The sequence below is a fragment of the Argopecten irradians genome, chromosome 12 (genome assembly GCF_041381155.1).
Source record: "Argopecten irradians isolate NY chromosome 12, Ai_NY, whole genome shotgun sequence".
NCBI lineage: Eukaryota > Metazoa > Mollusca > Bivalvia > Pectinida > Pectinidae > Argopecten > Argopecten irradians.
The window spans coordinates 5,644,854-5,659,342 of NC_091145.1; the positions used below are offsets into that span (position 1 = coordinate 5,644,854).

At 37.0% G+C, this 14,489-nt stretch overlaps 1 protein-coding gene across 2 annotated transcripts in view; it reads right to left on the reverse strand.

The window, feature by feature from the left end:
- Positions 1-4,816: 4,816 nt before the first annotated feature.
- The window catches only part of LOC138336811 (E3 ubiquitin-protein ligase HUWE1-like), a 62,067-nt gene continuing 52,394 nt past the window's right edge, over positions 4,817-14,489 (reverse strand). For both annotated transcript variants that reach the window (XM_069286404.1, XM_069286403.1), the window contains 9 exons: positions 13,648-13,953; positions 10,542-10,727; positions 10,118-10,315; positions 9,467-9,742; positions 8,787-9,057; positions 8,415-8,520; positions 7,560-7,859; positions 7,119-7,309; positions 4,817-6,838 (listed from right to left, as the gene is read on the reverse strand). In XM_069286404.1, the coding sequence (XP_069142505.1) occupies positions 6,736-6,838; positions 7,119-7,309; positions 7,560-7,859; positions 8,415-8,520; positions 8,787-9,057; positions 9,467-9,742; positions 10,118-10,315; positions 10,542-10,727; positions 13,648-13,953 (1,937 nt within the window). In that variant the 3' untranslated portion in view covers positions 4,817-6,735. The remainder of the gene's footprint in view (positions 6,839-7,118; positions 7,310-7,559; positions 7,860-8,414; positions 8,521-8,786; positions 9,058-9,466; positions 9,743-10,117; positions 10,316-10,541; positions 10,728-13,647; positions 13,954-14,489) is intronic.

Here is a 14,489-nt window from a genome sequence, read left to right on the forward strand (position 1 = left end):
CTTCATTCGTCAACAACTTATCCTATTGTTGAAATTTCTATTGTTATCTTATTTCAGCGCTTCTATCAGTCAAATTGTCAGATGAATATTCAGTAAAATGTAACAGATCTGAGGTTATATGAAGCATCAATCTTTTGCCATAATTAACATGTAAATTCATACAAAAAGACAACGTTGTTGAAGGAGCATGATGTTACATTATTTTTAGTCCTTTTATTCATTATGTATACATATCTGTCAGCTTAAGTCACTGTCTTTTCCTTGAAGCAACTTTTTCTCCATATTAAACCATGAAGCTAAAAAAAACACCATATATTTTGCATGTAATATACTTGGGTGAAATGCTTCAAAGTTTCTTCAAATGAGAAACCTTGACATTTAAAGGGACAATTCATTCTATGAGAACATTAAAATTTGTATATATATCGGAAAACCCCCAGTTCTAATGGAAATTAGATCAGTCGGTTTTACTGTGATATGTCAGAAAATCCCATGGTGGTGAAATGCGTGTGAAATGTTCAAACTCACTCGCTGTCCGCCATTACACATTGTGGTCGAATATCTTGTATGCCGAACCAAGTCCCTTGCTCTTAGAGTTATGCTTCTTTTGTCTAGAACAGCTCAAATCGGTCTGATAGAAGTGTGTTTACCTTATTAGGTGAATTGTCTTGCCTAAAAAATCATTTTATCACCTCTACAGTGGTTATGTAGTTCATTTGTTTAACGTGCATGACTTTGGCTCGGATATTGGTACAGCGTACATATTGTACCTGCTTAATCGTATTGATCAACGATTTGTAATTACAACAGTATCAATTAAAATACTAAACAATGACGTGGAATTTGTCAATATCTTATGTTATATGTTTCATAAGAAATGTAGAACAATACATTTATGCCATATCTTGCTTCTTGGTTATGTAAAAGAATTAGCGTGAGTGAATTGTCCCTTTAAGGTCACAGGAGTCAAAAAGGCTCTAATCTACAAGAAATTCCTTCACATTAAACTTCTAAGTTCATGAATGAATAACTTTCAGCTGGTATGAGATTTACAAATGGGTTCTATTGCCTGAGCCACTTACCAACTAGATTAAAGACCTTGGGATATATGCAAAATTATTTGTGTGCAATAACTCCCCCCCCCCCCAATAACCCCCCCCACCCCCCCCCCCCCCCCCCCTCACCCCAAATATGGGGTACTGCAGATATCTGTTACCCACTACAGCATAGTGCAGATTTAATCCAGTTGAAACTTTATCAATATCAACCAGAATATGCATACTTAAGTCGTCAACTTTTCCTTCCTGATCAATAGGGAAGTTTTTCACTATTGGTTTAATGTTGGGAAGTCTCCGTACTTTAAATGTTATCATCAAGATAAAAATTTCAGGTCAGAAGAAGGAAAACAATAGCGGTCAGTTATTCAGTTATCATCAGTCAATATTTTGGTCATTTTTGTGAAGTTTAATAATGCGGTCAAGCAGAGAGAACAGAGACCTTGACCACTCAATGTGGGTCTACATGATGAATAGCCGGAGGAAGTTTGGATTGATGAGGATGGTCATGTGACCAGTGTAATAGATTGACGATGTATCCAATCATGGCCACTTAGGGTACATGTAAACAGGTCAAGTGTCCGACGAGAGTTATACTCCATAACGTCTTTTTACATTATGTCTGAAAATGAAACTTAACGTACTTATCTCGCCTTCCTGTATTTTTAGAAACATTTAACAAAACATCAGATATTGTTGATGACAATATGTGTAGTTAAATTGAATTAAAGGGTTCTAGGAATTTATACAAATACAGATTTCAGGAGAATGTGTGGAGGAACTAGATTGTTTACTAGTAAGGGATTTCCTGTTTTGTGACTTGTACAAACTCTTGGGTGTTTATTTCTCGTTAATAGAGAAAATAAAGAAAAAGGATGTAAAAGGCAAAAAGTACAAGTGTGATATTAAAAGAATTTAAGGCAAAGTAACAATATTGCTTGATTAAAGATGCTCCACTGCAATGTCTAACCGTGTATATATGTGTCTGATTAACACAAAAATACCTATTAAAATAATTTGTTTGTTTTGCTTTTGGTGCATGCATAATCAGTACATTGTTTCATATAGGACATAGTGCCATGAAGTCTTTTCGGGACCCCAGGAGGACTCTTGTTTTACTAATATTTGAATGTGAACAGTGAGGATTGTTAGTCAAGTAAATGATATACTGTTATAAGTTTTACTTTGTCTATCAGGAGATAACCACCTGTACCTATAAACATGTTTATCCAAAGTCTACAGATATAATCTAATATACAGATAATGACATCATATCTATACCTGGAAGGTCAAGGACACCTGTGAAACTAAAACCATGTTACTGACCGCACTGTACAATGGTGTCCATAAAGGGCATTGTTTTTGGGACGTTAGTGATAAATAAATGATGACAACGACATGAAGGTCGTTGATACATGTGCTGCCACCTGGCAGCGAATCCTTACAGAAACATCAATATTTCATAAGGAAATATCATTCATACAATATCATATCAATATCATATAATACTTAAATAATATAATATAATCACCATGTAATAGTCTAACTCATGACCTAGTTTTATCAGACTTCATCATATTTGTTTATTTGATTAAGCATTTTTTAATCCCTTGGACCTTTCGTGATAGTTGCTCTCTAGTTAACCCCAGCTTATGTAGCTATTACCAGTTTTATGGGACAAAGAAGTAATTTCAACCGTGTGGACAACACAAATTGTCTGAATTTTCGAGGCGATCTGCCCCTTTATCAAGACACACACATGAACACGATTACATAATACGATACAAACAGTAATATGGGACAATTTTTTATAAAATTAAAATGTTTTCAATAAGTTATTCTGAAATAATTTCTGCTATTTATATGTTTATTATAAGTGTTTTGTAAATTGTTACACCCTTTTCCATGTTTGTAGTCATATTTAAAGTAGAAATCGTTAATCTGCATATATGAATATTTCTCAGAATAATTAACCTGCTCTTAACATATATGCAAATGAGTTCTGTAAGGTCTATGAATAGATTCCTGAATGCTACGTGTTAATCTGACAATAGTCGTTGGGAATGTTCCAGAGGTTTCCAGTTCACTGTGCCATATTTACTGAATGTGTATAAAATGTTAACTAAACATTTCTTGTGTAACTTTTGTCCTGAAGTTGAAACCAGTACAGCAAACCTTCTAGAATGATATACATATATATCTACATGATGCAGGACCTACACTGCTTGTGCAATTCGGTGTATATATGTAAATGTCGGCAAATATAACTGGGACAGGGGAGATAACTCCAATACAAAAATGCTGAGAAAGTGAAAAGCTGATAAAATTTTCAGATACCAGATTGATTACATGTATTTTTATCTAGTAGTAAGCATAGTTCATTCCTATAATTTGAAAATGAATTGATAGAGTGTCAGAACTGGGAGAGTTCAAAAGTCTGTTCAGGGATGAAATATTTAGTAAATATGATAATCTGACAAATAGGTGTTGATGGTCAATGTTCAGGTGTTATTCAGAGCATGTTACAATACATGTACATATTATCATCATTAAGGTAATAGTTGTAAAATTTGTAAGATTAAAATTATCAAAATTATTAAATTTTGTATTATAGCACAGGAGCTTGCCGTTCTGTCAATATAGCCTAGATATATAAATAGCCCCTATATACTGTATTTGATAGTACAATGTATATACCCTGTATTCCTCGAATTATTGATCTGGTCCCCCGCTGTTGGAGTTATAGGGGTTTTACTGTATATAGCGGTATGTATATTATGCTATACATTATTGACAGAACATCAAGCTACTGTGATATTATTTAGAGTAGCTGTATATGTTTTATATTGTGTTTGGTTGTAATGTTCAAATTTTGTGTTTTCAAGATTGTTGAATACAGAGAGACCAATAATTTTTGGCAGTACTTTGAACCTTGTGATTAGCTATACCAAGTCAGCAGGCTGGGAACAACACATGACCATTTGACTTAAGTGTATACATTTTTAGGGACTTCATATATCTATACTTTCCTGTTTGAGTAATTCAAGGAAATAGGGATATAAAGTTGTTTATTTTTGTAGTTTGCTTTTTTTGTTACATTTCAAGTGACAGAATTTTCATAAAAAAAATATCAGTTTAAATTGGATGATTTAACTGTTCGCTGGAACATTCTATTTCTAGCTGCTATACACCTCAAGGCTGTGCCCTCACTTTCCATCCACTTTTTGGTTGTAGTCATGTAAACAACCTTCTTTCACATGCAATTTATGTAAATATTTCAATAAAGAGGAACTGTGAAATTAACTCAATCATTTATAGTCTTCTGCAATTTGATTGAAGGTATTTCTATTCAAATTTAAAGCCATAAAACTTTGTCACATGTGAAAATGCTTTAGAGAGGAAATTGTGAATTTTTGTAGTCAAGAAAGAGTAGAATTACAATAAGTTGACACTCCAGGGGTTGCATTCATTATATCTACCCCTAGAATATATCATAGTAAAACTGAAGGCAGTTCAGGAGAAAAAGACTGGCCAATCACAGGCCTGCATACTTCCTTTGAAGATTACAAAGAAAGCAACACCTTATTTCAAAGCCACAAAACATATTTGATTCTTTTACATAATGAACATCAGAACCGACGGTTTATCCGTTGTCGCCATGGAGCCTCCAGTTTTACTGACATTCCATGGTTGGATATAATATAGCAATGCCTGGAGTATCGAGGATGAGTTTCTTAGTACTTGTAAAACCAAACAATAAAGTCATTTTGTAATTTATTCCTTCATATAATATTTTGACAAATATTTGAAAACAATTTCATGAATTATCAACCATATTAAATGGATAGTCATTGAAGATGATGAACTTGCGTGAAAAGTACACCAAGGAGCAAACAGAGAGCCAAGACATCGTAGTACAATGTCATTTATTGGTGTTTGTAAACCATGGACAAAGTTGGATCAAATCTCATCTATACAAGGATTCATCATCAACATACAAGGAACCAATTAGATTTGTTCACTGCTATACAAGCCTGAAGACACCCCAGCACTGTAGCTACTCTTGTATTCCATGCACCGAGGTACGGTGTCGACAGGGCTTTCATAAATAAATACAGACAGTTCAGACACCCTGTAACTCCAAGGTGTCGCCAGAAACACAATATCAAGTATAGATACAAATACAAACAAAACCAAGCAAAATAATAACTCCATGAATTATGTCAAAAGTTTAATATGCATGCTCCTTGCCTTAGGTGCTAGTTAGCTTCCTGTACAACACACCCACAAGTTCTATATAACAGTGTATAAACAAAACCCATGGTATCTGGAGATACCACCGCTGTACAAGCACTTCTATAGTATACATTTAGATCTGTATTTTAACAGTGACATTAAACATAGCACTTCTATATATAAGTGACTTGTCACTTAGCACTTCTACATGGATTAAAGATGAAAATGTATTTATGCCTGTTGAGAGCAGAAAGTCAGGTATAAACCACACTTCAGTGCTAAGACACTGGCTTTAATGAAGTGGCTTGAACTTCAATAAAAGCATTCATGAAATGACCAGAATTAATTCTGGATGGAATCGAGGAACGGCAATAAATCAAACCCATCTGTACCATTCCAACCATTAGAGACTTCCAAGATTAAATATGATAAAATTTAGAGACATCAGTACGAGAATTTAGAAACAGCAATATGAGGCTGAGAACCTTATGCTTGTCAAGAATCTGTAATAAAACAAGCGAAGATTTTAAAGCATTATAACATCCCAAACAACATGACAGGCTGAAGGTTACTGCAGTGAGATACATATATAACAACATTTGAGAGTTGGTGGTAATAAGTCCTTAACTTTGACTCAATACAATGTAATACATTTATATGTAGAAACTCTGATATCCTAAATAGTGCTTTACTTCAATATCAACTCATAAAACCCAAACGAAGGAGTTTTCTGAAATAGTTTGAGGAACACTGGTGATTTATAGTTACTAAACACTTCTTAAAAGGCCAGTCTTTATACAATTACATATATTGCACAAGAGTTTAAACCATCACTGAGCTCGGGAGCAATGTGAAATGCTTTTAGCCGACCTATTTCTTTATATGGAATAACTTTATCTCGATACATAAGTACAGCTAGCATGGCACCGTAACATAAACATAAATCGTGTCTGTATGTCATTATTTATTAGCTGACATTCCTATTTATCAATTTCTACAATCTATACATAGGAATTGGGTAGGTACTTAACAAACGGCCTAATGGCTTCATGTATTTCTCGTGCAAATTACTAATAAATAGGTCAAGAAAAACAATTGGTAGCTCTAAATGGGAAGTCTTCTCAAATCTACACTCGATACATTGAAGTACTAGCGGCAACAATTTACACAACGGGTAAATCTATAATATATAATTGTAATATAAACTTGTAGGAGGAAAACATTCTATCACATGAGTTCCAATATATATATTTACACCATTTACTCATTCTCGCGCTCACACACCTAGTTCATGCCATCCTACCATTCTCATCATCATCACCAGATTTAACATAACAGGTTTACATTATCTGAAGGGAGAACCAGTCTGTAACACGTCTCTGACACCGAGTGCCAACAGAACACATTAACACAGCCCTATGCCTTTGTCGTGAAGTCTGCCGCCTCAAGCGAGACCAAATCCTTCCGAACATTCATTGATAGCCAACAACAACATGCGCCGAAGTTTGTCGTAGGTTTCATATGCTGGGAGATCAAGTTGGTTGAAACTGATAAAGACAAAAATTAAATTTCTTATTATTACATGTACTCATATATACAAAGATCGACATAACAATCTTTATCACATTCAAAAAGCCTGTCCTTGTCCTGTAAAGAACGAAATCTCATAGGGCTATTCTAGTAAAATGTCAGGACCAAAATGATGGGATCTTTTCGCCATAAAAAAATGTTTATTTTACATCATTTTTTTCTAGGAAACCTCTCGTACATATCTGAGTAAACAATCATGAACTTAACAATATCAGCCAAGCCTATGAAGTGTCTTACCAAGTATGAGCAACAGGCAGCCGTTCCGTAGATCTGTCGTCACGGTGTATTTGGAATTTCTGGAATCCATTCATGCCTTCCAGGAAGGCGAATCCCTGTAATGGCACCTTTGACGTCCCAGTCACGAACTGAAGGAACTGGGCTCTGTCAGATTGCTCAAAGGATCGTAACGCTCGCCAGAACCACTGTACCTGAACACAATATATCTGATGTTATAAACATAAATTTACTTTGGAAAAGGTATATTTCTCACAAAATATTTTTTTGAATACCATGCAAGACTTGTATTAAATTTATTTCACTCCTTAATCAGACATGATTTTACATCAGAATAAAATAGCAAACTTGACGAAAATGACTAAATCCTCCAAGGCAATTCTTCACTTCCATATTTCTAGACCAAATAATCATTCTAAATGAAAATAGAACAGCCGAGTTTACCTGTAGTGATGTGCTCTGATATTTGTGATATTCTGTGTTTGATTTAAGATCATCTATGTCGATGTTTGGCAGACCAGAGATTAACAGTTCCAGTTCTTGTTCGTTGAATATCGAGATAAGCCTCTTTGGTATGATGTCATAAAAGCCTTCCATGAACGCGTTGAGCTGTTTTCTGATAGCACCCGTCATCTTCATCTGACAGACCAATTTTACATATTCCTTCTTGTTGGCTTCTGTTACCATCAGTTTGTTGCCGTCGGCCTTAAGGTCACGTGACTCGGTAACACCAAACTCTTGGATCTGAGGAGGAACAAGACGGACAAGATTTTTTTCAGAATGTCAGAATTACAACAATGAACAGCAGGTCTGAGCAAAGAAAAGGAGATTTGTAACAAGCCATTCAAAATAACGAAATCATGTAATAACTTCACCTCTAATAAATCTATTTATCAGTTTTGGATTTTTACAATTGTTAACTTTCTATGTTTTATTTTAAAAAACCCAGTAAAACCTGCCTTAGCGACCACCTCTGTATAATATGACTACTTTTCTACGGTCAGCTACTGTATTTTGTTTTACATACAACAATCACCTAAATGTTAACAATCGCCTAAATGATCAAGAGAAGTTTTGGCTTTATGGCAGGTTTGATGCTAAGATTGATAAAGGCATAATCATATTCTAGGTTTGAAAACTTAGAAACAGTCTGAACTAGACCTTTAACCACAGTTTGAAGATCACATGACAGAAAGAGTAAGAGATAAAAGCAGATGACAATATACAGGACAGATCTTTAGACCCCACCATTACTTAAATTATGTTCATGTTATCCGACTTTTTTTACCCCAGAATTACCTCTGTTGAAAATGCCAGGTCATAGCCTAAATCTTTGACGTCGTTTTCCAGTAAGAACACTAATCCCTGGTAGAATGCATAGTCTTCACTTTCCATATCTGTATACCTGTAATGGATAAAACGTATTAGTCTCAAATCACATACCTTAATGTAGTTTTATCAATTTCTTTAAATACATCTTTTTTACACAAGAATTTATCAATTCATAATCATACATCATTTCAGGAGTTCAACTTTTTAGCAAGGATAAGATATGAAATTTAAAAACGGTTTTTGACCTTTAGATATTGTAAATGCTACTTTCACATTTAATAATTTTATTTCTAAAATTCCTTTTTCTACAAGAACATTTCATCCGAAAACAATACATACTTGACAGCTTGTCCTATGATGTGTTTGTAGAAGGAGCGCGTAAAATAGCAGTCCAGTAACTTGTTGTCGTAGATAGCCTTTGCTATAATGCGGCCCACAAACTTGTAGTAACTTAGATGGTTGCTGTTACAGTGTGAGGATGGGTTGATTGTGTATGTGACACGGTCCCCAGGCGAGGTACTGAACAGAGCGTACATTGGGTTGAAGATCTCACGAGCTATGATGATGTACCATTCCCGTAACAATCCTCCAGCGTCTTGTCCTTCTTCTCCTGCAGAAGCAATATCAAAATGTCATGTATACCCAGTACAGAGAATATAAATCTTCACTCTTACCATTGTATTTTAACAGTAACATTATTTCAGTGATCTCTAGTTCAGAGGTAAAATGTACATTATTGTGAGAGAAACTTTGAATACCAATAGAAAAACTGAAGACATAAAGCATGTGTTTTGAACTCAAAATGCAGAGGAGGAAATAAGATTTAATATTAACAGAGAAGATTAAAAGGAAAATGTTAATATTTTAATCAACTGGATTCTTTATATTTTACAGCTTTTAGCTATTGAAATATACAAAGTTTGATTGTGGTCAGAATAAAAAGGAAAAGTACTTCAACTAGGAGATAGCTTTTATTTATAAGATGATACTTTGAAAATTGACAGTTCTTTGTGTCTTACCTTCAAACACTATGTAGAACCTGTGTTTCCATTCATCTACTGTCCGTCTGAACAGCTCCCTGAACGAGTCCTCAAACACATGCTCTCGTCGCACATGGACGGCCAGATCTTCACGGCGCAAACCTTCGTCCAAGCGTTCCAGTTCTTGGCGGAAGTAGCGACGTTTAACATCAAAGTCTAAGATACGTGTGTGGTCGACAAGGACGGAGAAAGGGCCATCAACTAGAGGCGTGGTTGACTGGCGTAGGATCTGATTCAATACTGTCCTGTGGGTCTCTATAAACAGAAATTTACTGTTACAACTAAAATAACACATAATGAATTTAAAAACTAACAAACTAAATTTCTAATCAACAAAGTAAATCAAATACCAGTTCAATAAGATATATATTTCAATCCCAAGATGATTTTGAGAATGGCAAAACGACCCCTCTAGTCTGATAGAATTTTTATAAGCATGTATTACTACAATGCCCTGCTGACATCACATCATTAGTATTAAAATTCTTTGGAGTGGGATTTTTTTCAATATTATTGACTAATAAATACAGAGAGAATGGGAGACTTTATGCAGTACAAAAACAATCAAACAGAAATATCACAAATAAAACAACAAATTTGAAATATAATCAAACAGTTGTATGAACTCGCCTGCAAACTTGAGGAACTTCTGTGTGTCTGGTGGCAGGTTAGAGATAGATGACATGGAGGCGACTGAGTTCTCCCTATTGAGATGTGGCGTGTCTGCCTGAGACGCTGGCGAGGCTGGAGCCACGTCCAGGTTAAGATGGGCTAGCTGGTCCTCACGCTTTTGTGACGGTTGATCAGCCGACTTTCCATCCTTCTCACCTGATCAACATAAAACCATTCAGTGTAACTACATGATCATCTCAGTTATCATATAATATTACTTACGAAATGAAATATTTATCATAGATCATATTGTGGTTTTATCAAAGAAATTATGACAGTTTCTAAGCTGGGTGTTTCACAAAATGATAAAAGATGGACTGCTATTCTTGCGTATTTTGTAAGCAAACCCATCCAATATTGAAGTTATCTGTGAAGGCAATACCTGCGTGTACAATGAAGAAGGCCTCAACGGCTGGTTGTAGAATGAGGACGGCATGATGATCAGGTGTCTTGGCAAGCTCTGAGAGACAGTCTCCTAGGACTGTCCAGAGATCGTCTAGTAGGACCTGCTCACTAAGGCGAGGGAGAGCAGCTACTTCATCCTTGTCTTTCTTCTCTCCTGAGGAACCTAGGAAATGAGGTTTGGCTTGTTAAACATCTTCTTACCAGTACATACTACATGATAGAATGCTGAAGTATGCTGGCTTCATGAAAGCCAGTAGTATCCCTAATCACATTATACTGATTACCATCTGTTCCACTACTTGAAGACATGTACTCAAGATCATCAAGCAGGAGTAATGGGTACCATTTCAACAAGAGGCCCATGGGCCTTAACGGTCATCTGACTATTAGTACAATACAACATAGTCGTTTAAAGATTTTAGCCTATTTGACCTCTGTGACCTTGATTGAAGGTCAAGGTAATTCATTTGAACAAACTTGGTAGCCCTTCATCCCAGCATGCTACCAGCATGCCACATGCTCAATATCAGTACCCTGGACCTTCTGGTTCTTGAGAAGACGTCATTTAAAGATTTTAGTCTATTTGCCGCCCGTGACCTTAAATGAAGATCAAGGTCATTCATTTGAATAAACTTGATAGCCCTTCATCCAAGCATGCTACATGCCCAATATCAGTACCCTTGGCCTTCTAGTTCTTGAGAAGAAGTCATTTAAAGATTTTAGCCTATTTGACCCCTGTGACCTTGAATGAAGGTCAAGGTCATTTATTTGAACAAACTTGGTAGCCCTTCATCCCAGCATGCTACATGCCCAATATCAGTACCCTGGGCCTTCTGGTTCTTAAGAAGAAGTCATTTAAAGATTTTAGCCTATTTGACCCCTGTGACCTTGAATGAAGATCAAGGTCATTCATTTGAACAAACTTGGTAGCCCTTTATCCCAGCATGCCACAGGCCTAATATCAGGTCTCTAGGCCTCTTCGTTATTCACAAGAATTTGTTTAAATGATTTTAGCCTATTTGACCCCTGTGACCTTGAATGAAGGTCAAGGTCATTTATTTGAACAAACTTGGTAGCCCTTCATCCCAGCATCCTACAGGCCAAATATCAGTACCCTGGGCCTTCTGGTTCTTGAGAAGAAGTCATTTAAATATTTTAGCCTTTTTGACCCCCGTGACCTTGAATGAAGGTTAAGGTCATTCATTTGAACAAACTTGGTAGCCCTTCATCCAAGCATGTCACAGGCCCAATATCAGTACCCTGGGCCTTCTGGTTCTTGAGAAGAAGTCGTTTAAAGATTTTAGCCTATTTGACCCTCGTGACCTTGAATGAAGGTCAAGGTCATTTATTTGAACAAACTTGGTAGCCCTTCATCCCAGCATGCCACAGGCCTAATATCAGGTCTCTAGGCCTCTTAGTTATTCACAAGAAGTTGTTTAAAGGATTTTAGCCTATTTGACCCCTGTGACCTTGAATGAAGGTCAAGATCATTTATTTGAACAAACTTGGTAGCCCTTCATCCCAGCATCCTACAGGGCAAATATCAGTACCCTGGGCCTTCTGGTTCTTGAGAAGAAGTTGTTTAAATATTTTAGCCTTTTTGACCCTCGTGACCTTGAATGAAGGTCAAGGTCATTTATTTGAACAAACTTGGTAGCCCTTCATCCCAGCATGACACAGGCCTAATATCAGGTCTCTAGGCCTCTTAGTTATTCACAAGAAGTTGTTTAAAGGATTTTAGCCTATTTGACCCCTGTGACCTTGAATGAAGGTCAAGGTCATTTATTTGAACAAACTTGGTAGCCCTTCATCCCAGCATCCTACAGGCCAAATATCAGTACCCTGGGCCTTCTGGTTCTTGAGAAGAAGTTGTTTAAAGATTTTAGCCTTTTTGACCCCTGTGACCTTGAATGAAGGTCAAGGTCATTTATTTGAACAAACTTGGTAGCCCTTCATCCCAGCATCCTACAGGCCAAATATCAGTACCCTGGGCCTTCTGGTTCTTGAGAAGAAGTTGTTTAAAGATTTTAGCCTTTTTGACCCTCGTGACCTTGAATGAAGGTCAAGGTCATTTATTTGAACAAACTTGGTAGCCCTTCATCCCAGCATGCCACAGGCCTAATATCAGGTCTCTAGGCCTCTTAGTTATTCACAAGAAGTTGTTTAAAGGATTTTAGCCTATTTGACCCCTGTGACCTTGAATGAAGGTTAAGGTCATTTATTTGAACAAACTTGGTAGCCCTTCATCCCAGCATCCTACAGGCCAAATATCAGTACCCTGGGCCTTCTGGTTCTTGAGAAGAAGTTGTTTAAAGATTTTAGCCTTTTTGACCCCTGTGACCTTGAATGAAGGTCAAGGTCATTTATTTGAACAAACTTGGTAGCCCTTCATCCAAGCATCCTACAGGCCAAATATCAGTACCCTGGGCCTTCTGGTTCTTGAGAAGAAGTTGTTTAAAGATTTTAGCCTTTTTGACCCTCGTGACCTTGAATGAAGGTCAAGGTCATTTATTTGAACAAACTTGGTAGCCCTTCATCCCAGCATGCCACAGGCCTAATATCAGGTCTCTAGGCCTCTTAGTTATTCACAAGAAGTTGTTTAAAGGATTTTAGCCTATTTGACCCCTGTGACCTTGAATGAAGGTCAAGGTCATTTATTTGAACAAACTTGGTAGCCCTTCATCCCAGCATCCTACAGGGCAAATATCAGTACCCTGGGCCTTCTGGTTCTTGAGAAGAAGTTGTTTAAAGATTTTAGCCTTTTTGACCCCTGTGACCTTGAATGAAGGTCAAGGTCATTCATTTGAACAAACTTGGTAGCCCTCCATCCCAGCAACCTACAGGCCAAATATGAGTACCCTGGGCCTTCCGGTTATTGAGAAGAAGTCGTTTGAATAAAAAGTTTACGCACGGCGCACGGCGGACGGCGGACGGCGGACGGCGCACGGCGCACGACGACGGACGGTGCATGATGACAATAGGTCATCCTGACCCTTCGGGTCAGATGACCTAAAAAAATTGATAACAACCAAGCTCCGCCACATCAACTGTTTTAACAAACTATCACCGTAGCTACTACGTACCTGGTTGATCCACATCCATGGGTGTTTCTGCGCCGGATTCCCGTGCTGATTCTGTAGGAGTCGGCTGATCACTACCCCCAGGGGCTGCTCCCTCTGTCCCTGTAGCTCCTCCGGACTCCCCAGTAGCTGTAGAGGTGGGAGTAGCTTCAGATGATTCTGCCTGTGCTACTGGTGCAGACCTCTGCTGTTGTAACTCACGGATTTGATGATTCTGCTGAGCTCGTCGCCCGACCATTTCTATAATAGCCTCCGCCTCAGCCTCTAACACTGCCATTGCCTCGGCTATGTTACCCAAATCTCGTGACGCTGTAAAATATACAAAAGGAGTTCTTAAGTACTGATGAATTACACAAGAAAATGTACCAAGATAGATAATATTTAAACCTGGATAGGTATCAATGATTAGCCATCCTGTTTTCAAAAGCTTCTTTCAATAATCGTAGGCACATATTTGGTCGAACATTGCAACTAAGAATTCTCTGTTGCATATCCAGACTAGTCATGTCATTGTAGTAGCTACGATACCAAGAGTGCTGGCCAAAGGAACCAACCCCCCACGATGCTTATCACTACATTGATGTGGCACTGATAAACGACCGAGGATGTCACAACAGTACACCACCGGAGATACACAGTGCTTTATAATTAGACTTGATACCTTTTTAGGGTTTAATATAGAAATTGTCTGTTCTTTTTAGTTTCAAACTTCAACTAACAATTAAAACTATTCTTATAAAACATACAAAATTATAATTGATAAATGTCACAAGTAAATGTAATCAAGATAGAAAATATTGTAATAAGGCAACAATTTTTCCAATGAGTTTAATTTCTGTATCATA